At 37.9% G+C, this 27672-nt stretch overlaps 2 protein-coding genes and 1 pseudogene across 6 annotated transcripts; 1 reads left to right on the top strand and 2 right to left on the bottom strand.

Moving 5' to 3' along the window:
* Positions 1–2392: 2392 nt before the first annotated feature.
* Positions 2393–11893, bottom strand: LOC145771783 (uncharacterized). Of its 5 annotated transcripts, none has more exons than XM_082583514.1 (3): positions 11806–11893; positions 3762–6422; positions 2393–2781 (listed from the first exon to the last, which is right to left on the bottom strand). In XM_082583514.1, the coding sequence occupies exon 2, from the start codon at positions 6390–6392 to the stop codon at positions 3789–3791; it is 2604 nt and encodes an 867-aa protein (XP_082439640.1). In that variant the 5' UTR covers positions 6393–6422; positions 11806–11893; the 3' UTR covers positions 2393–2781; positions 3762–3788. The 5 variants fall into 5 exon arrangements, with proteins under 5 accessions (XP_082439640.1, XP_082439639.1, XP_082439642.1 ...); XM_082583513.1 differs by lacking the exon at positions 11806–11893 and adding an exon at positions 10671–10687 and having other exon boundaries at positions 3762–6455; XM_082583516.1 differs by lacking the exon at positions 11806–11893 and having other exon boundaries at positions 3762–4058; positions 4155–9302.
* On the bottom strand, positions 9298–9651 carry LOC145771832 (thioredoxin pseudogene; annotated as a pseudogene).
* Positions 11894–19738: 7845 nt separating the features above from the next.
* On the top strand, positions 19739–20077 carry LOC145771833 (thioredoxin-2-like). The gene has a single exon (XM_082583565.1). It carries the CDS (start codon positions 19739–19741, stop codon positions 20075–20077), a length of 339 nt encoding a protein of 112 aa, XP_082439691.1.
* The last annotated feature ends 7595 nt before the right edge of the window (positions 20078–27672 follow it).

Genomic DNA, 27672 nt, shown 5'->3' on the forward strand with positions numbered 1-27672 from the left:
TTAAAGCGGTGGTTCCCAACGTGGGGTCTACGTACCGGGGGTGGATCCAGCAAGTTGCCCCAGGGGGAGGGGACGATTTTAGACTTTGTAAATATTAATCTAACTGAAAATACACCATGAATAAAGTTATTTTTCTTTGTCTTAGGAAGGCAATCGCCCTCCTAGATCCGCCACTGCCACGTACCTCCAGGGATTCCTTGGAAAGTTTTAAGGGGGTCTTTAAATTCGATAATTTTAGGAAAAAGTACCGAAATTTTCATGCAAGGTCACACTTAAGCTTCTAGGGACCCGCTGGCATGCAACATTTGGTAAATAGTCCTTAAGTTGGGAACCACTGCATTAGAGTTTGCACTTCAAGGATTAGATAGCCTTGCTTTGATCAAGCGCCATGGAAACAAGTGTGTTTCACAGCACACGTCATATTCTCGAAAAGCTTCTGTTTATTATCTGACCCAGTTGTGTGTGGTTAAACAAAATGGTCCTTTTAAGGCAAAATGGCCCACTTCGTTGCTTCAAATGCAGCCTAATGCTTGAACTCTGCTTTTCCCGTTGTGTTGGTCAACAATTAGCTTTGGTGTAGTCCAGTGCTTCCCAACCTTTTTCAGTTCGCGACCCACTTTTAATGCAAGTTTTATTGTGCGACCCACAATGAGATATGACATCTTTATTATGACATCTTTACTTCTGGCGTACGCACTGAAATAGTTAATGCGACACAACACATCTAATTGTTGCATAATTGTTACGTAATTATAATGCAATAATTTTCTAGTCTAATAGAAAACAGGGTGCACAATTCATGAAAAGGGAAAGTCAACAAATGAAGTGAAGATAAGAGTAGGGATGGCGAAGGCACAGGACTGTTAAAGACCAAACTGCGGCTTGTGAGATCCATAGTAATGTCGGTATTATTTAGAAAATTTCAACATTCAGTAACATTTAGAAATGCTTCGCGACCCACCGGTTGGGAAGCACTTGTGTAGTCTATTTGTTCTCAGCTTTGCGTGTGGTATTGCCTTGGTATAGTCGCTGGAGATGATGCGGATGTAAGACATATCAAACTTAAATTGTAAGTCAGTTTGTTATTAGATAGACCTCAAGTTTGTTTGTATATAGAAACAAAATTTCATTTGAAAAGTTGCAAATTCACTTCATTTTATGTAAAGCTGTAACCCATACTGCCTTTTTGCCGCTGTCATCACTGATCCATTGGTTATTTCATTTTTATTCTTGATTCCCACTATTAATGATATTTTAGCCAGTATGTGTACCCGGCCTGCAATTCAGTATTTTTTTTTTTTTTGGACAAATTTTCTGGCTGAGTACTCGTCTATAAGTTATTCCTATGATTAGCTGCTGTTCTTTTGGTTTGTTATTAAAAGTTTGATACAACAAAGTCTAAACAATAATCCAATACCCTATGTATTATATCTCCAGTGTGACGAGGTCAATTTCAAAATATTATGTAAATAAAGTGTTTTCATTGGGTTTGTCAAACTGTTATTAGCCAATGTTATTTTCGAAATTTTTTCGTCATCAGAAAGTGTCAAAAGTCTGGAAATGCGAATTGGCATTTACCAAACCACTTTCTGTAACTTAGACGAAGTCCATCTCATTGCAACAAAAGCTTATACTTGACACAGAAACACCCCAAAGTATAGCGTTTTCAGCCCTTGCATGAAAATGATGTACAACAATCGCTGTTTCTTTCAATAAATGGTTTTTGTTGCGTTGTTGTGGACTCCGACTAAGTGTGACAACCACGTATACCTCTTCGCATCATACGTTGTCAGCTTATTGTTGACTTGTACCTCAGTTTTTGCTTTTTGTGTTTGGTAGTAGCTGCATTTGGACCGTTGCTTCCAATAACTGTTTGAATCGTTCATGAATAAAAATGCATTTGTTTTTGTGACTTTGCATTGTGAAAGTACTGGATATGGACACCTGTAGTGTATTTCGCGAATACGTTTAAGTGGAAGCAAAAGAAAATATTTGTCAACACAAGTTTAGAATTTTCATCAAAAGACGGTTGCCATATCGTAGTTTTCGTACCGCATATCTGGAAATTCTGTAATAGTCGAAGCAGTTGGTTTTAACCTAAATTCTTCCAGACTAAATAAGGAGGACATTTATAGGTTATAAAGTGGCGAATATAACATGGCCTGCTCTAGCCGACATGTTGGATGCTACTACTGTAGATAAAAGAGGTAAGGCTTAACAAGAACGTAAGTTGGACATTGTTGGTACAATTGACTGTTGTTATTTTGCTAATGTTTTACGGCTGCTTTGCAATCCACGAAAGACTGCCGCCTATATTACGCTATTCCTATTTTCTATCCGAGAAGTTGAGAGCTTTGATATGAGATTCACTCTGCACAGAACGTATCAAAAATAAACAAATATAATTTTATTCAAAAAACATTGATCAAAAATTGAAATATCTTAAAACATACAGTGTCGTTTGCAGTTGAAGATGTGTGGAAATTGACGACTTCCAAAATGTGGCAGTGGTCAATGGAACGAAAATGGTCCTGGCAAGAGACTGTCTTGAAATTTTCAATAAACGAGAGCTAAGAAATGTCACTCGGAATATAGGCTAGAGTTTAAAATAAATAGATCTAAAAGTTAAACTTTTCTGTGGCTCACGAAAACAAAGTCTCAATACTTTCATGGAGTTTCTTGAAGCTCACAAGAACCAGATACATAACCTAACTAGAAGATTGCTTATTTCCTTCCACTTCTTTTGAATCCTCTTGAATCGTAGACATCAAAAACGTTCAACTAAAAACGCAAATATAATCTATATCAAGATAGGCGAATCTGTTCAGTGAAAATCAAATCTATTCGAGCAAAGCTGGCATTACTACCTGGAGGTGCGGCCTGATTTGTCACATTTTGACTAGATCTACTGTTGGTTGGTTTTGAATTTTTATCCTCGGACTGACGAAGCCTTGATAGCTTATTCCTGGTAGTTTCGCATGCTTGTAGACTGTAGAGGCTCTTGACGCAAGGCCGGTTACCGAGATTGGCAGAGTGAAGTTTTCGATTGTTAAAGTGTTCTTGCTGGAGAATTATCCCATTTACTAGTTGCCGCTGAATGGAGAACAGTCCTGCAATGTGTTGCTCAAGCGCACACCCCGAGAGTCGAACCAGCGTCGCATGATCTTGAGCCGGGTGCGTAAGCACTGAGCGGACTGTCTAACTGAAATTCTCTTAAAGATTTCTTTGCTGACTCCTGATGATATTAAAGCTTTTTGTTGCCTTGGTACAGCAGTAAAAAAGGAGAAAAAGTTGGCTAAGTTAAAGAACGTTCAATCAGGTTACCAAGCGGCTAACAGTCGTTTTTCAAAGTCTGGTGGTGTTAAAACCCAATTTGTGATCTGGGGAAGACAGTACAAAATACGTTAAATATTATCTTTAAAACATTTCATTCAGACAGTTTCCAAAACCTGGAAAAATCTGCAGAATGTGACAAATCAGGCCGTATCCATGAAGTTAGTCATCCCCTACCATGAAGGCAGCATATTGCCACAATTATCTCTCTCCGGATGAGTAGGCTTATTGTAGACCAAGATTGTAAATATTTTATTACTTTATTTCTTTTGGGCAGATCTGAATTATTTCGCTCTTTAGTTTTAACTGAAAACGTTAAAAATATGAAGTTTTTACAAATCCACCTCTGTTCAGAAGAATCAAATTTCTTGTCTTTATAAGATAGGCTAAAGTTAAATTTGATTAAAATAACATTTTGTGTGACTCACTATTATAATAAGTTGTATATCGTGCTTTTATAGGGTCGTTTCATACTTTTCTTCACTTTTTTCTTCATTCTCCTCAGTTTTTTCCTCACAAGAAAGAGCATTAACGAAGAGATTGAAAAGATCCGGTTCACTGGCAACTGATTGCTCTTCCGATGATGTTAAAACTGCTTGTTTGATGGAAGAAGTTGATGGATGGGCATGCAAATCGTGATCACTTTGCGGTGGGGGACTCTGGATTAAAGCAAAAGAACAGAACTCGCTTTCGCCGAATCTATCCGGCTGGCCTTCAACGTGAACCTCAATCTCGTTTTCTAGAGAAAGGTTAGAACTTTCAGGAGTGAGATCAGGCATTGTTTCTTCTATAAGGGTATCCGGCTGGCCTTCAACGTGAACCTCAATCTCGTTTTCTAGAGAAAGGTTAGAATTTTCAGGAGTGAGATCAGGCATTGTTTCTTCTATAAAGGTATTATAATCTTCTTTGGAAGAGTAAAGGTTTTGCACGACAGCTGAAGAATACGGAGTTGGAGGTGTTACATTCACATCGCTCAGACATGGTGAAATATCAGCTGCTGCAATACGAACAGGCTCGGTAGGACAATTCACTTTCACACGAACAAGTAAACTGTCAATTATGTTTTTATCAGCAGATTTGCCTTGATTTGAAGCTGCGTCCACACTTAACTTCGCCTCAGATATTTCTGCTTCGGACATCAAAGGGGAGTTTTCGTGCACTAAACCTCGATACCAACTTGGGGAAATTTGCTGGTCGCTTTGCGTGGTGTAATCTTCCATTGCGGTGCTGACACTGCGTTTTCTCACAGACTGCTTATTGCCGGTGTAAGATGTTGAAGATATATTTCTTAACTCAGGCGGCAGCGGATTATCAAATGCATCTGTCTGGACTTTTCTTGATACCATTGATGTTGGTAGTCTTCCTTGAGGTGGTGGAGTATCGAGGTTTGAGGTGTTAGTTTTGAGATTTGCTTGTTGAATGACATGACCGACGTTTACTGTACTATGAACGCCTTCCGAATTGAGAGTTTTTCGTTCATCTCTTTTTGAGCTTTTTATGCTTGATATCTTGACTGGGTGAGTGAGTTTAGGAAGGCTATCCTTAATCGTGTACCCTGTTGCACTTGGCATATTTACAGTGGCTGTCCGGCTTTGCTGTACTGAGAAGGATGAGTTCAAATCTGAGCTGATGTTATTGTTTGAAATCGTTTTGTGAAAGGTGCTTTGACTAAGTAATGAATGAGATGTCGTTCCAACGCTTGCCCTTCTTTTCGTTTTATCTTCAATACTTCCTTCTGAACTTTTCAATACTTGTGGTTGGTAATTCAATCTGCTTTGAGTTGAGCCAATTTGTGGCAAGATTTTACCTTGTCCAGTGTGAACGTTAGGCAAATATTTTTGTTTACCTCTTGCTATATTGCTGCTGGGTACGCCAAGATTTTCTGAATGAACAAACGTGGGTGGATTATTCCCATACACGATGTTACCTAAGACTTTGACAATCATATTTTCAAGCTCGTAATATGGTAAATATATCATGGGTTGCATTAAAGAAGGATTGGCCATTTGTTCCGTTAAAGCGTTGTTTTTTGGACCCGAGGAGTTGTTCTCATCCTTGTACTTATCCAGAGAAGGATCTTGAAAAGTTGGAGGATTTTCCCCCGCAGAGTCTCGACGCGTTTCCTGATTTTTTCTGTATATCACGTCTTCACTCTCCAGTCTTTCGCTATCAGAAGGAATTTTTTGACTGACAGATCTTCTAGGCTTGTTTTTTTTCTCCAACAAAAGTGAATTTTTCTGAAACTCTGCATTGTTAACTTCATTATTAGATGGCGAGTTTGCATATACAGACTCTTCCTCGATAATGATGCCCACATTAAGCGGTCTAACTAGGCTTTCATGCATTGGCTCTTCATAAACGCTACCACTACGCCTTAGAATACTTTCACGAGTGTGTACGTAGCTATCTGTTGATTCAAAACTTAATGCAGATTCACTAGATACAATACCTTTAACGATATCTGCCACAGCGCCTTCCAAAGAATCGTAGACAAGATCAGTTCTGTCTCCAGTGGTGCCTTTATGTTTTTCAGACTTTAATTTTTTGTTTTCGTTTATACCAGATACAACATCTTTGTAGCTTGAGGATGCTTTTTTTGATGCTGTATTGTCAATCATCTGTGAAAGTATTGGAGACGCATCTTCATACATTGTTTTGCTTCTACTTTTTACTGCTGATTTGGATTTCAAATTATCCGCTCTTGAACTGGTTTGTCCAAGAGTGTTTTTGGTTTGAGAATGCATGGATTGGAAGATTTCTAGGTCGGTCACCGTCACGTCGCTGTCAATCGAAATCGAATCGGAGTCTTTTTCTGGTTGTCCTCCGAAGAGTAAAGCGCTGACGATCTTCTCGACAGCCTGCTCAAGGCCCGAAGTCTTTGCAGACCCCGTTCGAATAACCGAACGGTCATTCAAAATATCGCTTTTGTCAAAATTCTCACTGGAAAATCTGTCGTCATAAAACGTTTGGATGCCGTTATTGTCAATACCAGGTCGGCTATTATCTGACAGCACATTTTGAAGTCCATTGTCTTTGTCAGCAGCTACTTCGGAGTTCATAACAGCGATACGATCCAATGCACCAGAAAGCTTATTTCGAAAATTCAATTTTAGAAACCAAATCTACAACAAAAAGTTGTTGCAACAAATACTTCAGCTAAATAAGCTACAAATAAACATGTCAATTTCGGTTAAAAGTGATACTAAACACGAAACATTTTTTTAAGTTTATGTTCGGCCACCTTGAAATAGGTCGGATGTGTCACATTTTGAAGAGTTTATCAATTTAACCGACTTCTGCTTTCACAAATCTGATTCATTCTGTGGATCCCCAGGGGTATACGCGCTAAAGCATCACCACGAAGTAAAATGTAAGAAAATCGTATTTGAAAAAAATCTCGATACCACATTTTCTCATACCTTTCCCAGACAACACAGAATATTTTTACACATTCAATGAAATCTGTTTGACAACTCTCGCCCACCCAGAATTCCTTTCTTCTAAGAAAAAATCGACGCCTATGCCTGTTGACATGTCTATGTCCAATTTTGAATAAACAAGTTTGTGGTGATGAAGTACAGTCATGGTTGTCCAAGTTGCTGATTGCGAATTAAACTTTGTACACGGACTGTTTTGTGCTGATAGTAAAATCATCTGTGTTCTTAACAGAGAGATTTTCCGATGAGCGCATACATTTAGTGTTTCCAATTTGACATTTCTTGCAATGCAGTAGCATGACAACAGCACAACATAAAACTGTTAAATAAATGGAAAATCGAAAATACTGCATGTGTTTTTCAAGCGGCTTAGAGGACCCTCCACATATGGTCGTAGGACCCTCACTTGCAGGTCGTGTGAACCACTTTGGAGGACGCTACATCTTTCGCTCTAGGAACTTCCGCTTCCACCAGAACATGCTTAAAATCCATAAAAGTATGGAGGCTGTAGGTAGGAATATATATGTAAACTTTGAGACGAATCTTAGACACAAAACGAAAAATATATGAGATTTTGTAAAAATCGGCTCGTAAGTCCCGCCCTTCCCCTACCACTCGATCCCCTGTTAACAATTAAGACTATTGCTATTGGTCAGCAGAACTTACAAAAGAAAGCAAAATGTGACAAATCACATCAGACCATATCCCCAAGCAGCCATGGTTTAAAAATATATTAAACAAAAACTATAATTAATAAAATTTGCTAACACGGTGTAAGTGTTCGAAATACGTTACATCACTAAAAAGCAACGATATTAATGTTCTCAGTTTCCTCGTCATAAAATAAAATAATAATAATAAAAAAATTTTCTTTGTCAGAATATCTAGGCAGTGAACTTTAGCCTCGGCAAAAAGATAAACGTTGACTAGTTTTCACATAGTTTGCATATGCACAAGAATACATTTCACGCAATCTTCAAGCAGAAAAACTCCACATATCACTACGCTGTTAGCTTCATAACACTGCATCAAGTTATAATAATGTAGGTCAGCTTAAAATTTCGATTCTTTTCAAATAAATCTTTTGCTGCGCAAATCAAGCAAAAAATTCAACAATAATGGAAAGAAATTGGAGGAATAGTTTTGAAATAAAAAAAGCAGTTGAACTGCTTCAATGATGTACCCTCAGCTACACTGTCAATACTATAAAATAAAGCATAGAATTAAAAAAAAACTAATGATGATAATAGAAGAACGGTGCAGTAACAGATGCCAAAATACAACATTTCGCCAACACAGTATTGAATAAAGTGAAAAATATCATCAAATTTCTACTATACGTTAAAAAGCGGGCGCTATGAAAATAGAACTGATATGCTATTGCAAGCTTTTACTTGCTTATTGGTTATGCCATTGAGCCTTCAATACGTCAAAACTACATATTTCTATAGCAGAAGTGGGAAATCCGCTGGAGTGAGAAACTTCGAGGTCATTCAAAACTGTTTTTGAATTTACACAATCCAGATGTTAAAAGTAAAGCCATCGAACGTTCAAGTGACTTCGTGTTCATGCAATTTCTTGTTGTCAATAAATGTTCTTAAACTTTATCACACGCTCAAAAGTTATACCAGGAGTAACGTAGCGACTGCGCTTACTGAAAATGCATAACGAAAATACCGGACGAACTAATATATGACTTCCACTCATCGGTTTATAACTGGTCGACGCCTAACACGTCAAAATCTCTCCGACTCCACAGCCCTGGCTGAAAATACTAGCAGGGTAGTTGCGATGAAGATGAGTGCTCTTTGAAAAGGCAAAAAACCAAACATTTTTAGTGGCGTAAGATGCAAAAATAGCTTCTCTGAGCAGAGTAGTTACATAATAAGAGTTAACAGATGTTTCTCAAGTTTCCAGCACCAGCACAAAATGATATTTTGGCTATTTCAAAGGCAGACAAACTAGATGCAAAATATATGTAAATGCGTCTTCTCCAAAAAAAATTGTGTAAACCTAACTTGCATAGGCAATATTTTACCACGTTTTTTTGTATTGCATTGAAATCGAAGCTTTTGCGTCACCAATTATATTTCGTAATCTGTTTTCCACCCCTGTTCTATAGCATCAATTTTGAATCGTCGGCTGCATAGCCGAGTGGTAAGAGCCCTGGAACGGCAATCGAAAGGGCGCCGGTCTGACACCGCTCAAGAGCATGCGGCTGTGTCTTTCACACCAGACACTTTAAGACATGCCTAAAGGTGGACTCGAAGATTGTCTTCCTTGCCTTCCAGTCTAATTAATCTAATTCTTCAACCACTGGGCGTAAGTCTGGATACGATACACACACACGCATAGGCCTACACGCACACACACACAACTTTAAATTGCGAGGCATAAGCTATAACTGATGCATGTATTGTAGATGGCTGAGAACTGAAAAAAAAATCTGGATGACACAAAACTGCAATAAACAGTAGAATTATAGTGGAGGGTAAATTATACTCTTTGTAAAACGTTACGAGCTGCTTTAGGCAGACTCGTTTCCTGAGATAAGTTCTTCAACCAATTCAAACAGTTTTTCTTTTTTTGCCCCGGAAAATTCTTGGATTTTTTGCCCATTTTTGTAGAAATAAAAGGTCGGCATGCAGTTAATCTCAGCATTCATGACCAGCTCCGTTTGCTTGTCTACATCAACTTTTAAAATGACCAGTTTTCCATTGTATTTGGCAACGACGTCCTTCAGAAGTGGATCTATTGTCCTGCATGGTCCACACCATTGTGCATAGAAGTCCACCATCACTAAATTATTCCCTGCATCTACAAGACGTTGCTGATAGTCTTCTTCATCTACGACTTCGTGCACTGTATGGATGTTTGCCATAACTCTTCAAAGCACTTAGGTAAGTTGGTGAATATAGTATCTTTAAAATTGCCTTAAATTAGTACGTCATAAAATTTCGGCAAATTGACAAACTATAAAAAAAAACGTACATTCAGTTAAAATTCTTTGTAGGCTAAACCAGTGGTTCTCAACCGCTGGTCCACGGACCGGTGCCGGTCCGTGTAATTTTTTTGCCGGTGCGCAGAACATCTTACTTTCTGCAAAGCTTATTTCAATGTGAAGTCATTATCATATTGTAAAATTGTGATCGCACTGTGAAACATGCACAGCTGTAAAACTGACATATCTCCACGTAAAATTGTTTGATAATAAAGTTGAACTTTTTGATAACCTAATTCTGTGCTGTTGATAATGTTTTTGTGACAAATTGCGTGTAGTTTTCAAAAGTTTTGAAACACAGAAACACATAACCAAATAGGGAATTTTGTCTTTGACTTTGAAAAATTTCAAAGTCGTTGGAGACGAAAATTGGAATTAGATAAATTTCAAGTTCCGGGATAAAGTCAGGCCTGCAATAGAAATTTGCCAGAACCGGAGTTAGAGAAAGCAAAGATCTCGTTTTTCAAAGACTATGCGGAAAATAGCGCTTCGGAATGGAATGAAGACAAGCCGATTTGCTGTGGAAAATGCTGGTGAAATGAGTGGTGAAAAAAGTAAAAAGAGGTGCTAAGCATTGTGAGTCAACCCTTGAAAGAGTTGACTAACATTTTTGACGATCATTTTGCTTAACATGAAGATCCTCGACATGGAAACTTTTGGATAAACAATCCATGCATCGATGATGTCAACACATGCGACCTTAATCTTCATGAAAAAGATAGTCTGATTGAATTACAATATGTTGTGCTTTTACTTTGCAGTCCAGATTCGAAAATCATTATTGTCACACTTCGAGTTATCTCTTGCAAACGAATTCGTGCCTAACTTTCAAAACAATCGATTTGATTGTAATTGTTTCAACTAGCTATTTAGAAACAACAATTCTTTTTCATCCCTACCTTTAATTAAAACGACGCAAAGAAATCGCTTGGATGCCAAAACAGAGCAAGGTGTTTTAGAAACTTCTTTGATATCTCGTTTTCCCCACATAGGCTACTGGCAGCGTAACAGTAGCAAATTTCCCACTGACATTGATTTTGTATGCAAATGGATTGACATTTTTCTGTTTGAGTTGATTTGATTGCCGTTTTATTCCAATTTTTGTTCTGAATACAAATCATATGCTAAAACCTTGCATTATGGTGCGCAACGACAACTTTGGTTAACAAAACGATACAAATATTTACTTTATTCACTACGATCTTTGGTTGCTGGTCCCCGAAAATTTTTTAAAAATTTTGCCGGTCCCCCAATGTTAAAAAGTTGAGAACCACTGGGCTAAACTAACTGATCTGCGAAATTAAATTACTAGTGCTGTAATAATTGTGCGGCCACAAAAAAAAACAGACTAAAACACCTTAGTCGGCTACCTCTATGTGAACTCAATAATTTTTATGAACTAACTAATGCACTTTGTACTCAGAGCAACGTTTCTAGGTTTTCTCAAGTTTATCTCAACTTGATCGCTGGAAAAGTCAAGGCAAAACTAAGTATCGAAATAGGCTATAACCAGATGGGTTACGGTATTTCTGTTTCAAGCAGCCAAATCACTGATGAGTGATGATAATAATAATTAATAGCCTCAACTAGCTGGTCCAAAAAAAGTGAAACATGATTAAAAATTTCAAGATGATTTTTATACTATGACATTGAACGATCAATTTATTCTTGCGTATCCACAGAATTGATAAGACATTCAATCTTCTTCATTTGAACCACTGGGGTCCTTGTACCATTTCAGGATGCTCATGTTTATACTGAGAAGCTATTAATACGCAATCAATCTTTTGTCTCATGATCTGATACTTGTAAGCGAACTCTTTCCTCCATTTAGTGGACAAAAAATTACGTCCCTGGGTGCATTTGTTGATGATATAATCTACTGCCCGTTTCTCAGAGCTGCACTAAGACATAGTTATCAATACAAAATCAAATTTAACAAACACTAAAATTTAGGTTTTATCAAAAATTTAGGTTAAAAACCAAAAAGGTTCTAATGAGCACAGTCGAGATATGGTACATTTCTAATATTACCTTTGGTAGAACATAGTTTCATTGCCATTCCCTTACTTTTTCCCAAAGCAAAAAAAAATGAAAAAGTACTGACACAGTAGGCTACCGGTACCGGATCTTTGACTTCCTCGACTCAACAAAACCTACCGAAGTTGTAATGAATCTGCCTGTAGCCAGCGATCGTCTTTATTACGTCTATTCCATATTCTACAAACACTAATATTTTATCAAATACCGTACCAATGTAGTTGCTAAAATACATCTTCTTTTGCCAAGAAAATTTTGACATGACCCATCTTCTCAATTCAAAAAACCAAAAAGTACCGATGTTGATGATGATGTAACAAACATCATTAATGCTGCATTGTGACACATTTTTGTACACAGCTTATGTTTAGTCCAGCCAATGAAGCAATGAACATGAAAACATGTAGTTTTTTGTTGTAGCCTAATGCAGGGGTCCCCAACTACCGGGCGCGAAAAGGTTGCTACAGGGTCGCAAGAACACACGACCAAAATGGCCGTAAAAACTGCGAGTTGGTTGAAAGTATGTCAGCCATAAAATAAATTCACTACAGTGAAAATGATCACAGCAATGGACTAATTAGGCTTACATGTATCAAAGCAGTGACAGATGTAAGAAGGTGCCACTTGGTCAGTGGTCACGTCATCATCACTAAGTTCCTTCCTCTCGTCGAGTATTGGAGGCAATGAGACGCCAAGTTTCTCTGTTGTGAGATTTTTCGTATCGTTCAAATCATTTCATCAAGCAACGTGATATTTTGCATGTCTTGATAAATCGTTAGAAATAATTTGTCTTGGTAAAGCGATGATAAAGTCTGTCTTGTGTCTTGATAAAGCGATGGAATTGGCGTGGAATGATGGAAGATTGTCTTCCATCCTAAAAGCACAGGGTATATACCAGTGGTTCCCAAACTTTTTCAGCTTGTGGCACACTAAAATAATTATAAAACGCTCGCAGCGCACTTACGTAAATTTTGAAGCTATTTTCTGGAAATTAGAATGAAAACCGACTTCCTGACGTTTTTTCATCTCAAACACTTTATTTCATTAAAATTTGTTGGAAAAAATTTAATTTCTATGCGCACAATACACATGGCTACTATCTTGTAAAATATTTTGGCTCTGTGATTTTCATAGCTCCCGTTATTAGCGATTAATTAGTACGGGGCTAAGATAGCCCTTGACGTACTTTCCGAGTACGAAAACAGCTCGTACTGAGATAGGGTTAAGTCGCATATGCATGTCTGCATGCCTTATTTTAAATATTTATACAGTTCTTTTCCAAAATTCAAAAAAGATTCGCGGCATACTCGAGAATCTGTGGCGGCACACTAGTGTGCCGCGGCACACAGTTTGGGAATCACTGGTAGGCTATACACTGTCAGATTTACCAAAATGATAAATAATACACAACTTGCAACATACTACTTAGTCTTTATTTCACCATAACATGAATTATCAAGATCAAAATTGGACGAGAGGTATCTACAAAATTGTTTATTTTTTTATGAATACATTCCAAACAGCCTGCCGAGAGCAATCTACATCTTTATCCTCTTTACAAATTTGGCAACTTTTTATTTTAACGAGTAAGCCTTCAATAAAAGATAAGGGGCAGTTCAAATGAAAACATTCAGGCATAAAACTCGCAGAACGGAATTAAGTTCATGGTACACCCGTGTACAATTGGTCCTCGAATGGTTAAGTAGTTAGTTAGTAGGCTAGTTGTCAAGAATCAGTCAGGATAGCATAGGCACTCTCTTTTAAAAACCAGAGGGTATACTATAGGCAATGTTGGGCGCGATAACTCATTTTTCAGCTAAGCGATAACGATAAACGATAAATCAAAAAAAAGTTAAGCGATAACGATAAACGATAAATTATCGCCGATAATGTCCGATAACGATAATTTTTTTTTCTTGATTAGCGCTGCCCCATCCCATGCAGCACGAACTGTTTTCATTAACATGACAAAAAATCGAACATAACATAGGCTACTGTAAAGGGACAAAACATTTTGTAAGTTATGCATGAAGAGAATCGCAACAGCGGCAGTGGGTATCGAATCTTCAACTTCTTGATTCAGAATCAAACAACTGAGGTAACCGCCGTGCTTATAATTACACCTTCAGATACCAGTTGGATGCTTTTATCAATTGAGTTACACTGCCGCTTACGTGCAGTAGGCAAGATAATTAAATCAAATGAAAATACCATAAAAAATTCCAAACTTTGTATTTTGCTTTCTGCTTCAAAGGCTGTTTACAGCAAAGTCAGCAATAATTGAAAAAATTCCAAACAACGCAAAATCAAACGAAATTTATATCGGAACAACAATATCGGAATTTTCAATGTTAAAATTAGCCATTTAATGCCAAAAACACTCTGATAAACTCCCTGAGCTTCCGATCCTCGGATTTCACTGAGTGAGTTTGCAGCGCTTCCCCAGTTCTCTGGCTGAATTTTAAATGATTTTTCATTCAAATTCACAAGGCTATTATTTGCTACGTTTTTTGTCTCTGTGGCCTCTCCTTATAAACCGATTTCTTATTATGTTGATTAGTTATTTGTTAACTTTGATTTGCAAAATTACCATTCCGCATTCATAATATTGTTGCCCCACGAAAACTTATGGCGTTTATTATGTGACCGGCTTTTTTTATGACTTGTTCATTAGTTTCAAGGTCCACTCAAGGTCCACCTCCAACACTCAAGGTCCACCTCCAGGTCCACCTCCAACACCCAGAAGGTCCGGATTCGGACCGTGGTCCGCCAGTTGAGTAGCCCTGCATTACAACCAGAGATGTACGTATACGCCGCAAATTCTACGCCGCATACTTGCGGCGTAGACTTTTGGTTGCGCTAACGGTTGCGCCACATTTTTTTGGATAGTTTGCGCTTGAGGCTATGCCGTAAAGTTTTCGCAGTTTTTTAGCGCATAGCGTCAACGCATACTTTTTTAATGTATTTTTTTCTCTACAACACGCCAATACCTTCCAGCGCTGCAGTTGAAAGAATGTTTTCAATGGGCAAAGACATATTGGAACTAAAACACAGCAAAATGTCAGATGAACACTTTCAGATGATGTGTTTCTTCGTGGAAATTCAAAATAAAACTTGTTTGTTTCAAGTGGTTTATACCGTGTGAATGTTTGGCACCTAGCAAACAAGCGCTGATGTTGACGCCGCCAACTTTTTTTACAAGTTGCGTTGACGCAAACGGCGTCTGTTTTTTCGAACGTTTGCGTTTACGCTGACAGCGTCAATGTTTTTTGTATGTGCGTAGGCTACATCACTGATTACAACATTGCAGCCGGCCACACAAGTTGCACCAATCAATCAATCAATTGTTTATTTGTCAGTAACAGGAACAAAAAACATAGTTAGGCTTTTAGGCTACATGTTTGAAATATGCAAGTAATATAGCCTACATTCCTACAACCTAATGCAAAAGTTACACAAGTTCCCATACCGACCAAGACATGTTCAAGCACCAAGACAAAAAATGTAAAGCGTAATCATAGCCTAAACTAACAATGCGACGTAGCCTAACGAACTTGTTAATATCCAATGGTACTTTTAGAAACAAATTTTAGATTCATCAGAGGTTTATCAAAAAAAGAAAGATTAAAACGAAAACGATCTTTTAAAAGTCGGGTCCTTCGTAGCAAATACTTGGCAGCGAGCGAGTCTGGGGTCCAACACCCAACATCGTGCAAAAGTACGCACTGATGGGGTTAGGGTTGCTTTACTTTACTTAATAAGCACTTTTTGGCAATCCCGCAAGGGGTGAAACAGGCTGTAGGCCTAAAGGTCATTTTGAGAATAGTGATTCATTTTACTTGAAAAGCTTCTTTATAATCTCGAAGGTGTTGACTTTACAACCACTTTCATAAAGAAAAAAAGGTGAAAATATTTAGAGTTGAGAGAGAGGAAAATTTTACCCTGAAAGCTAAAAGAAAATTCCCAAAGTTAGTCAACCATAAACAACAAGTTCATAAAGATTTTGAAAGGCAAGAAAATAAGCAAATAAAAAGAGTTCAAACACTTATGAAGTAAAAGTTGGATAGAGATGCGAATATTGCCTATATGCGAAATACACTTCCTCGATTTGTTTGAGTTCTCAGTGAACACCTTGCGAATACCTTAAGTATACGGCAGTGTTATTGAGTAAGGGTTTTATTGGTTTCAGTTGGTTTACCCTGGATAAAAGAATTAATTAAATATTTTTAATCAGATCAGGCGTGAGAAAACTTAGCCTACCTCGTCAATCATCCTAAATTCATTGTTGCGTCATACAAGCAACCTACGAAACTTTTGTTGCTTATCCCAATGTTGCCACATTTCAAGATTGTTGGGGACAAAATTTGAAATTTGGTGAAATTTTAAGGATCTGGAAAGAAAAATTGGAACGTAAAGCTTGCACTGGTACACTTATAAAACTTGTAGGTGGGAGGATGAAAACACTTTTTTCTTATGTTCAGAGATGATACATAAAGTAGTTGAAGGAAGTTTTCATTGGGAAATTTGTGAAGCTGTGGTGAGAAAATTCATTTAGCAACATCTGGAAACACTGGTTCTTCGAGTTTAAAACTGGTGCAGCAAGTTAACAGACAAATGCATCATACTGCAAGCATTAATTTTGATTTTTGACGTGGGCTAGGCTTAGGGAACTGAACCTCCAATAAACGAGAAAAGTTTGCGGTAGTTAAATTTTCAGTCGAGTTAAAATATATAGTTAAAAGTCAGTCGAGGCAAAGCGAATGAATCTCGCTGCTCGATAACGATTTAGGAAGTGCAGTAGAATTCGGCTACAGTGGCATATGTACCGAAGTCTCGTTTTTGAACTACAGATGGGATTGGGCTATAGTGACACTTTTTTGAAATTTCCTTCAAGTGTCACAATAGTCACGAGTTCTACTGTAGGTTTGCTTACGGTACCGTAGCAGTTGCTTATATTTATGTGCTTAGATTGAATGTGCTTAGAAACTTCAAATCTGAGGAGCAAGGATCAGTTTTTTACCACTTTTTAAGCTAATTTGGCAAAATTGATAACTTTAACAACCAACAAATAAAGGTTTGAAGACGGCATTCCTTTCTCGGTTACGGGAAACCCATAATTTGAAAGTTGTGAAGAGGAAATAGTTGTTTCAAACAAGACCGAAAACGCAATAGGCCTACATTGCAACAAAAGCGTGACAAATTTATTTTTTCTCAGGGCTATGGAATCGAAGGGATTCTGGCGTGTCCGAAGTCGGAGTTGTTAAGGTCGGCCTTTTTTAACGCCTCCGCGTTTACAAAACGATAAACAATAAAATTTTGTTTGTAATCTTTTTTTTAAAAGTATTGTTCCTTGTTCTCCGTATTGCGCTCTAAAACTTTTTTTGAAAGTTGCCGTTTCGATTTCAATCACAACTTTAGTGAAACTGAATTAAAAAAATAAGTTGTAGTCCGGTCGTATACTTTACAGCTCTGCTTTTACAAAAGTTATGAAAGTCCAAAAATTAGGGGACTCTCCAGTAGATTTATTCCCTAATTTCCAGAAAACCCACCAATTTGCATGGCTACCAAAGGCTCAGATTGACAAGTAAAGGCCTACTTATTTGGTGGTTAATTTTGGACGAGGATACATTACATTGAAAATGGTAGACTGTTAGTTTTTACTGCGTATTGCCGTAGATTTTTTCTGACTCTGGTCTGTGGACTGAAAGTAAGTTTGTCGTAGCCTAAGCTTTAATCATCTCTCGTCTAGCACGAGCAGTCGAGCACCGTGTAGGCCAGTCCATTTTCTTTTAGCATTTGTTTTGATCCTAAACGCAAAGCAGATTTTTATCTTATTTGTTTTCAAACAGATAATTTTTTATGTGACATATCTGTGTAGCTTAAATGGATTCAGAAATTTGCATGTTTCTTTATCCTCGCTCTGAAAAGTCAACGCAATTTTATCTAGGCCTATATGTAGAAGTTGTAGGCTGTAAATTATTGTAAATTATGTAAATGTATTCTGTAAATTATTCCATCCACTAAATGCAGTGATGTACGCGTATACAAAAAATATTGACGCCGTCAGCGTAAACGCAAACGTTCGAAAAACCATACGCCGTATGCGTCAACGTAACTTGTAAAAAAAAGTTGGCGGCGTCAGCGCATAGCTTACACTAGCGTAAACTCATCTTGTTTGCTAGGTGCCAAACATTCACACGGTATAAACCACTCGAAAACAAACAAGTTTTATTTTGAATTTCCACGAAGAAACACAAGCATCTGAAAGTGTTCAGTTGACATTTTGCCGCGTTTTGGTTTCAATATGTCTTTGCCCATTAAAAACATTCTTTCAGCTGCAGCGCTGGAAGATATTGGCGTGTTGTAGCGAAAAAAAAAGACATTAAAAAGTATACGTTAAAGCTATACGCTAAAAAAACGCGAAAACTTTACGGCGTAGCCTCAAGCGACAACTATCCAAAAAAATGTGGCCGTAAGCGTTAGCGTAAACAAAAAGTTTACGCCGCAAGTCTACGGCGTAGAATTTGAATTTAAAAAAATTCTCGGTGAAGAATTTAATTTTGAAGTTTAATCAATTTCATAGCGTATGTGTACGATACAAAACGTGCTAAAGACTCAGTACAGTAAACTCAGCTTCTAACTGATTTTAGATAATGTTTTCCAAAAATGTGACAATTCTCACAAGATGAAGGAATGCATGGTGCTGGTGCTCCTTTTCGTCCCATGACCATACTCACCTGGATTTCATTGTTTTTACAAAACGCCAAATGGAAAACTTCTCACTACGTCTTCTGTCTTAGTTAATACAACAAAAGCTAGCATCGATTTTGTTGGCTGTGCTACCAACTTTCACCGCAAGTAAGCATTTAGGGTCAGTCGTATCCAAGTGGCGTTTACGGGGTGGTACCTTTGGACTCCGGCCCGGTATGATTTTACAGACTCAGGAGCTTGAAACTACCTTGTATTTGTCAATAGTGTAGATGTATTTATACTATCCAACCCATACACAACTCCTGTTTTTAAACGAAAAAAAAACATCTATTTTCTTAATGGTCTGGTATTTACTTTTAGATTTTTCTTTTTAAAGAGATATTTTCGTTTTGAAGGACAAGGATTTGATAAGTGCAGGGGATAAATTGCTCTTTTAACGACCCTGGCTGTAGAGAGTTGTTGCCCAAAGTCGTGCAGCTTTAACTCTTCCAGAACATCTAAAATGCTATTCGTCGGAACAGCAATAGAACGCTTTGGATACATACTGGCCCTTTTCATATGACTTGTCAGTTACGGTAAACCTATTGATTTACTTTCAAGATACACTAGGTTATATACATTGATGTTGTTTCGATTATAGGCTAACAAACCCAATACCGACAAATCAAACATTACAGGTTAGACTCTCAAGTACATGTAGCTCCACACAGAGTGAAATTTACATGCATTTTGACTCTTTTATTTCTTTAAAAGTATTGACCCAAAACGAATGTCCAAAAAGACATTATGAAAAGTAACTACGGACAAAGGCCAGTGTTTCGATCTTCCGATCTCTTCAGCGTAGTAAAGTGAAAGTGGAAAGTTGTCTTGAAGTGTTGGTTGAGATGATGATTTGAAACTTGAGTGATTGTTGTGAGACAATGAGACTGGATTTAATTTTTAATTTCGGACTCATTTTTATGACTAATTTTAATTTCAGACTTTTTTTTTTTATTTACTTGTTAATTCATTCATATCAGTTTGTATTCTCTGTGGATCCTTCTCTAGTATCATGATCCAATCCTATAGATGTTTGCTGGTACACTCCTTCATTTTCTTTGAATTACAGGTTAGGCCTGCTTAAAAAGATTGTTCTTTAAGAATTTCACTGGCTTTCCATGAAGATTTTGCTTAAAAGATTTAACATTTCATATTATAAAACGTCTACAAAAACAGAATGTCTCGCATTCTTGTATTCTCCACTGAAGACAATTATGATGATCTGATAAAAAATGACGATGCTTTGGTATTGGTAGATTTTTTTGCCAGTTGGTGTGGTCCCTGCAAAATGATTACTCCTAAACTCGAGGAACTTGCTGAAAAATACGAAGAAAAAATTGTCATCATAAAAGTGGATGTAGATGAGTTTGCCGACATCGCGGAGCAGTGTGACGTGCAATGTATGCCGACATTTGTTTTTTACAAAGCTGGAAAGAGAGTTGACGACTTTGCTGGGGCAAACAAAGACAAACTATCTGCTATGATTGAAAAACATATTACCGGAGATGCATCATAGACCTAGATCGACAAGCCGCTAAGTAAACTGCACCTATTATTGCAAAGCTTGCTTTATGAACGTTTCTGATCTTTACCATTACCATCTTGTAGGCTATGATATTTAGGTAGCCTATCCTTAACGTTTCCCATCAACAATAAATTATTTAGCGTCATTAATTCACAATTAATTGTTGATCCCGCGGCCGCGATGCTATTGTGTTTCACTGCTTCAGTCGAGAATTTAATATTTGTGGTTTTTCAAATGATAAGTCATGAATTATTCAGCAGTTTTGAATCTTCTATTACATGCCGGTTTTAATAATCATTTTTAATTAAGAGAAATATTAATTGGCTTTCTATTTGATATACTCTTTCAGCGTTAACTTTAAGGAAGTTTAGACACTTTTAAATAAATTATCGATGGCAATAAAGTTTTGTGTGCATTGTTTTCTTGAATGGCGTTGTTTATCCAATCAAAAAAGAAAATTTAGGCCACTTTCCAATCTTTCTGTGTCCATTGTGGCAACAAAGAGTTGCCTACAATGTATTAAGCGTCTTGCTAAGGCCAGCAGCGTTCTCTACTCCTACTTTGACGACTTCAGAGCATCGTTGCGCATTACCATACGTGTCAGAGTAGGAGATGCGATCGTACCCGCAAACTTTTCAAATTGTCGAAAACTTGAGCAAGTTCGATGAAAATTTCAGTCCGAAATTTCTGCATGTTTTACAAATTTCATTAAAATTAAATTTGTTTTTAATTTCTTGCTTGAAACAAGACTGCCAAAGAGAAGTTGGACAAAATGGAATCTATCGTAACGCCATTCTAGGGCGTCGCGTTCATTAGACGAATTAAGGCGCAGCTTTTAAGGGGGTGCAAAACTTATCTTGCAGTTTTGTTATTTTTTTTTGAAATTGTGTTTCTTCGAATATTGCCTCTTGAACTGCAGGCCATCCTTTTACACTTACAGTGTCCAAACTGAGAAAGCTCAGTTTAGCTTTATTTATTGCCTCTACCCAGTGATCGATTTCGAGTAATGGGTAGTACCAAATTTAAAGTGCAACTGCACGATGACTTTGACCTCACTTTATCTGAAAGAGCATGTTTCAATCTATAAATACCAACCTCGCCCTTACATTTTAAGGCTATATTTATCTCAGTAAAAATTATCAAAACCATGGTTTTCCACGCGCTTGTATTTTTGGCCACGTTCCTGTAATGGCGGATTGCATTGCGCAACACACGGATTATGACGTCACTTGTAGTCAGACCTCGGAGCGACTATCGGTTTTGCAAGTGCTTTGGTTCAGTGTTGTCAGATTGGGCGATTTATCTGCAATTGGGCTACTTTTAGTTGGGCTTGGCGCTAAAAAATGTTGGTTTGCGACTTGCGCTTTTTTGGGCTACTTTCAGACTTTAATTTGGCGCGAGACCGCGCTTTTTGGCTTTCTATTTGCATTTATTCGTCGGTATCGGTGTGAAGTGTGGAACGATAAATTATAACAAATCGCAACAATTGATGCATTTGTTACGCTATCATTGCTGTAACGTGCTGACCAAAAGTAACCTTACGCCTGCTGCTTTTCTTGAGTGTCCTTGCGTCATATTGCCGTTGTGAAATCTGCGTTTGTTAGTAATTTGAAACACTAACAGTAATTGTGCCTTCTCTTGCAATCGGTAGTTTGATCCACATCTACGTAGTTTTACATTTTTTTAGCGCTGTAGCCTACATCTGCTGCATGCTGCATTGTTTGAAGCATTCTAATCACACTGACTTTCCTTTGTTTAAATCAACCGTCTAGCACAGGGGTCACCAAGCTACGGCCCGCGGGCCAGAACCGGCCGCGAACTCATTTCATCTGGCCCGCCACGTGCTGAGGAAATTACAGCTGCACTACAAATGTTAAGGAAAAAAGTTACTAATCTTTTTGTAAAGGAGTGACGTGTTCTGTTTTTATCGTTAGGCCACCATAAATGGGAACAGCCTAGGCCAAATTTGGAAAAATGTAATGTTTTTTCAAGAGAACGATGCCCTCTAGTGTATCACAGCAGGGGATAACTTTTCCAGCAACCTTTCAATTTTCATAACAACTTTGCTATTCCACCGCTGACTTTGTTATTTATTGTGCTCAATTCAAGTCAATGGAGATTTTAAATAGTCGTAGGTCTATATCTTTTCGCAATTTACATCCGGCCGCAGCTGTTAATCTCGCAGCAATCCGGCCCTCAGAAAAAAAAGTTTGGTGACAGCATTAAACTAAAATCAGTCTGGGTTTTGCTCAGTCATAGGGTGGTGTGTTAATTTCAGTCTTTTCTTGAAAGTCACAGTGTCAGTTCAGTTATGGATGTAGTTTAGTGATTTCAATTCAGTTCATTGTATTCTGTTTGTTATCAAAGCATTATTTGGCTGCAAAGTTTTCGATCAGGAAGTTTGTTTTTACTTTGCAATAAACTCATACTAGCAGAAAACTAAGGTATCATTTTCAGATCATCCCCACTAGCCTACTATGCTTGTACTCGGGATGTTGCTTTAACAGTTACAGCTAGATACTTCAGAAGAAGTTCAGATAATTCGACGTCCGCTACAGTGAACAAAGATGTTTCTTTTCCCATGCTCCTTGGGGGGCATGCCCGCAGACGCCCCTAGAAAACTCACGCCTTCGGCTGTCGACGTCGCGACGTCAAATTGGGCTACTTTTAGATTGCTTTGGCGCATTTTTGGGCTCTTTTTTTAAAAAAATTTCTGGCAACACTGCTTTGGTTGGCTTAGTCTTAGAGGGAAGAGGTTTTTTTTCGTTGCTTCGATCTCGTGGCACGTGCTTTTTATGTGAAAGCAAGTAGTATAGGCTCTTTGCAACCTCTAGTTTGAAAAAATAAGCCAGGTCTGTTGTCTTGTTCATTGAGATTGTTGGTTTAAGAGACTGACCAAAGCTGTCATAGGCCCATAAGGAAAGCATACGTCTTAACCAATGTCATGTAACATTCTTGTAAGTTTCAAGTCTTTCGTTCAAATGTATCTCTTGGAAAAATGAACTTTTAAAAGAAAACATTTTTCTAGCAATTTCGTTTCTTAGATTATTGTAGTTCTGAACTAAACATTTAAAATGGTGAAAATTTTCTCTATCTGTCACACAAAATCTGTTCCTGTTGCAAGGTGACATTTTTTGCCTTCCCAAACGATCAACATTTGCAAATTAAGTGGTGCAGGTTTGCTCATCAAGTCCGTATGTGGAATGGACCCTTCCCTAGCAGTGTTATCTGCTCAAATCACTTTCTTGAGCATGATTTTGAAAATTGGGAAAAAGATGACAAGCCCAGACTACGCAATGGAAAGTTGTCAAATGAGTGAGTAATGTTGTTTACTGTTCAACAGCCTTTCAAAAGCTAGTTGCGTAATTGTTCCATTCGTACTTAACGAAGCTGTTATGCCTCTCAGGCTGGTCGCTTATAGGCACGTGCTGGAGAGGCTGTTGGATGGAGAAGTTTTGGGCAAGTCGAACAGAGTGGTGCTGCCATCCTGCATTGTCTCTTTTATTCGTAGAAAATACCCTAGCGACGATGGGGATTATGCTGGATTCAGAAAACAGCCACAATGATGTTGCGACCGTGCCATATTTTAAACTGATTGTCCTGCTTTGGTAGGCTATCATGCACGTTATAACATCCGCGTTTTGTCGCTTCTACCTTTTTCTAGACCTCTGCTATGTTTGCCATATATCGTTTTTTTGTTGTGATGGTCAGAAATAAAAACAAACTGAACTGATTGTTGAAGCGTTATTGTACAATACAAAATCTTTTCGATATAGGCTACTGTAACCAAGTTTGCCGGTTCAAATCTACGAAACTAGCCTTCGGCGATGGGTATCGCAAACCACTCCTGGCACACAGGCATCAACAACTAAATTTGTATAATATGCTGGCTGAAAGATGCGTCTTCATTATAGATACCTTATAAATTAGCGCATTTACCTATCGCGTCTAGTTTGGTCTCCACAAAGTTCGACTACAAGCAGTGTTGGGCGCGATAACTCATTTTTCAGTTAAGCGATAACGATAATCGATAAACGAAAAATGCCTAAAGCGATAACGATAAACGATAAATCAAAAAAAAGTTAAGCGATAACGATAAACGATAAATTATCGCCGATAATGTCCGATAACGATAATTTTTTTTTCTTTATTAGCGCTGCCCCATCCCATGCAGCACGAACTGTTTTCATCAACATGACGAAAAATTGAATATAATATAGGCTACTGTAAAGGGACAAAACTTTTTGTAAGTTATGCATAAATAAAATCGCAACAGCGGCAATAGGTATCGAATCTTCAACTTCTTGATCCAGAATCAAACCACTGAGGTAACCGCCGTGCTTATAATTATACCTTCAGATACCAGTTGGATGCTTTTATCAATTGAGTTACACTGCCGCTTACGTGCAGTAGGAAAAATAATTAAATCAAATGAAAATACCATAAAAAACTCCAAACTTTGTATTTTGCTTTCTACGGGCTGTTTACAGCAAAGTCAGCAATAATTGAAAAAGTTTCAAAAACGCAAAATGCTTGAAAACTGATCAGTAATCTTAAGCGTTATTGGTAGTAAAAATGTGCATACTGTGAAATCCATCAAGCTTGTCAAATTATTCGTGTTTGTTCAAAAACAATAACATAATTATCGTAATTTACTGATAATTTCAGATAAATTTTCTGTTTTCTTTGTGATCACCATCATTAAAGCAATAACAGAACGCTGAGTTGTTGAGATATGAATTACAATACAGGTATAGACACAGAAGACACTGTATTATTAGTGGAAATAAAAATATTTGATTGAGCGTTGGCTATGTCGTTGAGATAAGAATTACAATATAGGCACTGTATTATTAGTGGGAATAAAAATAGGTAAATCGTCGTCGTATCCAGGCTTACGCCCGGTGGTTGAAGATTTAGATTAAGTGGACGAGAAGGCAAGGAAGCCAGTCTTCATGTCCACTTTCAGGCATGCCTTTAAGTGTCATGCGAAAGACAGTGTCCTGCCCTTTGGATTGCCGTTCCAGCGCTCTCACCACTCGGCTATGCAGCATAGGTAAATGAGAAAGGTTATACTGTATTTAGCATAATTTTACCATGCAACTCGATGCGCCTATTGTCATGCAAAAACTACTACAAGATGCAAAAAGTGTGATGTCGGTCTGCATGTCAAATGCTTCAAGCAATATCATATTCTACAATGACTTGTTTCAGTGATGGTGGCGCGAAAGACCATGTTTCCGATGTAAATGCGGCCTCGTATTGCGACACTTTCATAAACCACTTGCCAATTTCTGTCGCTTCGCTTCAAAGGAATCTGTACCGCCTGTGCGCTTACATTTTAATTGTAAAATTTACTCGCGATTGCCGATTGCAGCAAAACAACAAGAGACTTGTTGCATGCATTTCATTGCATTGCAATTTGCAACTCTAAAAATTGTTGTGTTGTCAGGGCCGTCGTTGCAGGGGGCGTGCCCCTCCCATGACAACGACCTTTGCACACACACTTCAGGCACTGAAGAAGAAATGGTTTTAATTTTAGTTTCATTAACTAGGTGGCTAGTAAAAATATTACTTTTCATGTTCTTTCCACTTTTCCACTTAAAATTTATCGGCGATTAATTATCGGCGATAATCAAATATTGCCTTTGGCGATAACGATAAACGATAACTGAAAAAATAATTAAGCGATAACGATAAGCGATAAAAATTTATCGCTGATAATTATCGCCGATAAATTATCGCCGATAATGCCCATCACTGACTACAAGTGACGTCATATCGCTAGGTGGCGTAGACGACTTTAGCTAGGTAGCGTGAGAGAGAAGCGCTAGAGAGCGTGGGAAAAAGGTCGGTTTCTTGGCTGTGGGCCTCAATTGTAAGGAAGTAAGTTTTTCATCCCGTACCAGACGTCTTGGCAATGGATTCTAGCCAATGTTAATTTGATCGTGCAGTTGCACTTTAAGTCATAAGTAGAGTAGACAACCGGAAACAGTCATTGCCGTCGGCTGCAGCGTGGGTCAGGTGTACGTCGGAAGGCGTACACCGATGCATAGGGCTCAAGTCCGCTTTCCCACAATGCAGGATAAAGATATGAAAAACAAACAAACAATCAATTAGCCCACGTTACAATGATCGTTGTCAAGTGAACTTCATAAGCAAAATGCTCGAGAAAAATATGCTTGGTCGGTGGGTTGTTTGAATTTTTATCCTCGGACTGAAAAATCCTCTGGTGGCTTATTCTTGATAGTTTTGCGGACTGCTTGAGCCACTGACGCAGGCCCGGTTACAGAGATTGGCAGAGTAAAGTTTCTGACTGTCGATGTCTGTGTATTATTCCATCCACTAGGTGCCGCTAAATCGAGAGCTGTCATTGAAATGCGTTGCTAAACGGCGCACTCCTAAAGTCGAGCCAGCGCCGCTTGAGCTAGCGCTGAGTGGTGCACGCATTTAGAAGCATGTGGCTACAATGGAGTGCATCAAATTAACTCTTTCTCTTTAATTTAGTAAGAATAATAGCCTACTTAAAAGGCCTTCTAATACAAAAACAAAATTGGAGGCATGCGGGGTCAATTTCAAGGTATTTTTTCGCAATTTTCTGATAAATCTCCCCAGACTCTCCTCTGCGTTTGTACTCACTTGCTCCTGCCGAAATATTGTGTTGTCTATACGTCTCTGCTAATAGAAATGGTGGTCCGTAGCTTGTTTTGATTGTCAGACAATTGTACCACTTGTTTTTATCTAGGGGCGGATAAAGTAGCCTAAGTAAATTTAGGGGGGGGGGGGGGGCGATTTTATCAAAATGCAATGATGTGTTGCTGTCCATTAATTCGACCTAGCAAATCAAAGCCGTAAAAGAGCAGGCTAAAACATTTTGGGAAAGCAAACAAAATTTTTCCAAATTTTGTCTTTACGAATAGTCTATACTTTCAAAATGCAACATTAGGCTACTCACAATCTCTGAGGTGGTGTAGGCCTATAGGCTAATACAGGGTCTGGAACCTTTTTAGGTAAGAGAGCCATGAAAGGTTCATTTGGAAATGCATTTCCGTAAGAACCACATAATGCTTTAACTCTTTATCTTCTTCTTCAACAGATTGATCATGTTTGATCAGCTGTGATCTATCATATGAACTGCCTCCATTCTGTTCTGTCTTTTGTTTTTATTTATTCTTTTGTTTTTGTTTCTCGTAATTTAGTTGATATTTTGTCAAAATATTTCATTTTTTGTCGTCCTTTTGTTCGTTTGCCTTGCACCATCCCATTCAACATTGATAGTTAATTGGTTAGATGGGATGTAATGCTTTAATTCTTTATACAACTGGCATAATAGTGGCAATAAGGGATAAGTTGTAAAAGTATTGGTTTGGTTTGCATTATCTCCTACGGTCCACTCATCTCCTACGGCTATCTTGCAAATACACCTTGAATAAAATTATTTTTCTGTGTTTTAGGGAGAAAGGCCGACGTATTTCCCTATTTCGAAATAGCTCGTGACCATCGTCAACAGGAACAGAATATATTACAATTACGCTCATTTGAAACGATTTCAAAAAACACTTTTCGATATAAATGCTAGGCAAGGT

This window comes from Aplidium turbinatum, chromosome 6, assembly GCF_918807975.1.
Source record: "Aplidium turbinatum chromosome 6, kaAplTurb1.1, whole genome shotgun sequence".
Lineage (NCBI taxonomy): Eukaryota > Metazoa > Chordata > Ascidiacea > Aplousobranchia > Polyclinidae > Aplidium > Aplidium turbinatum.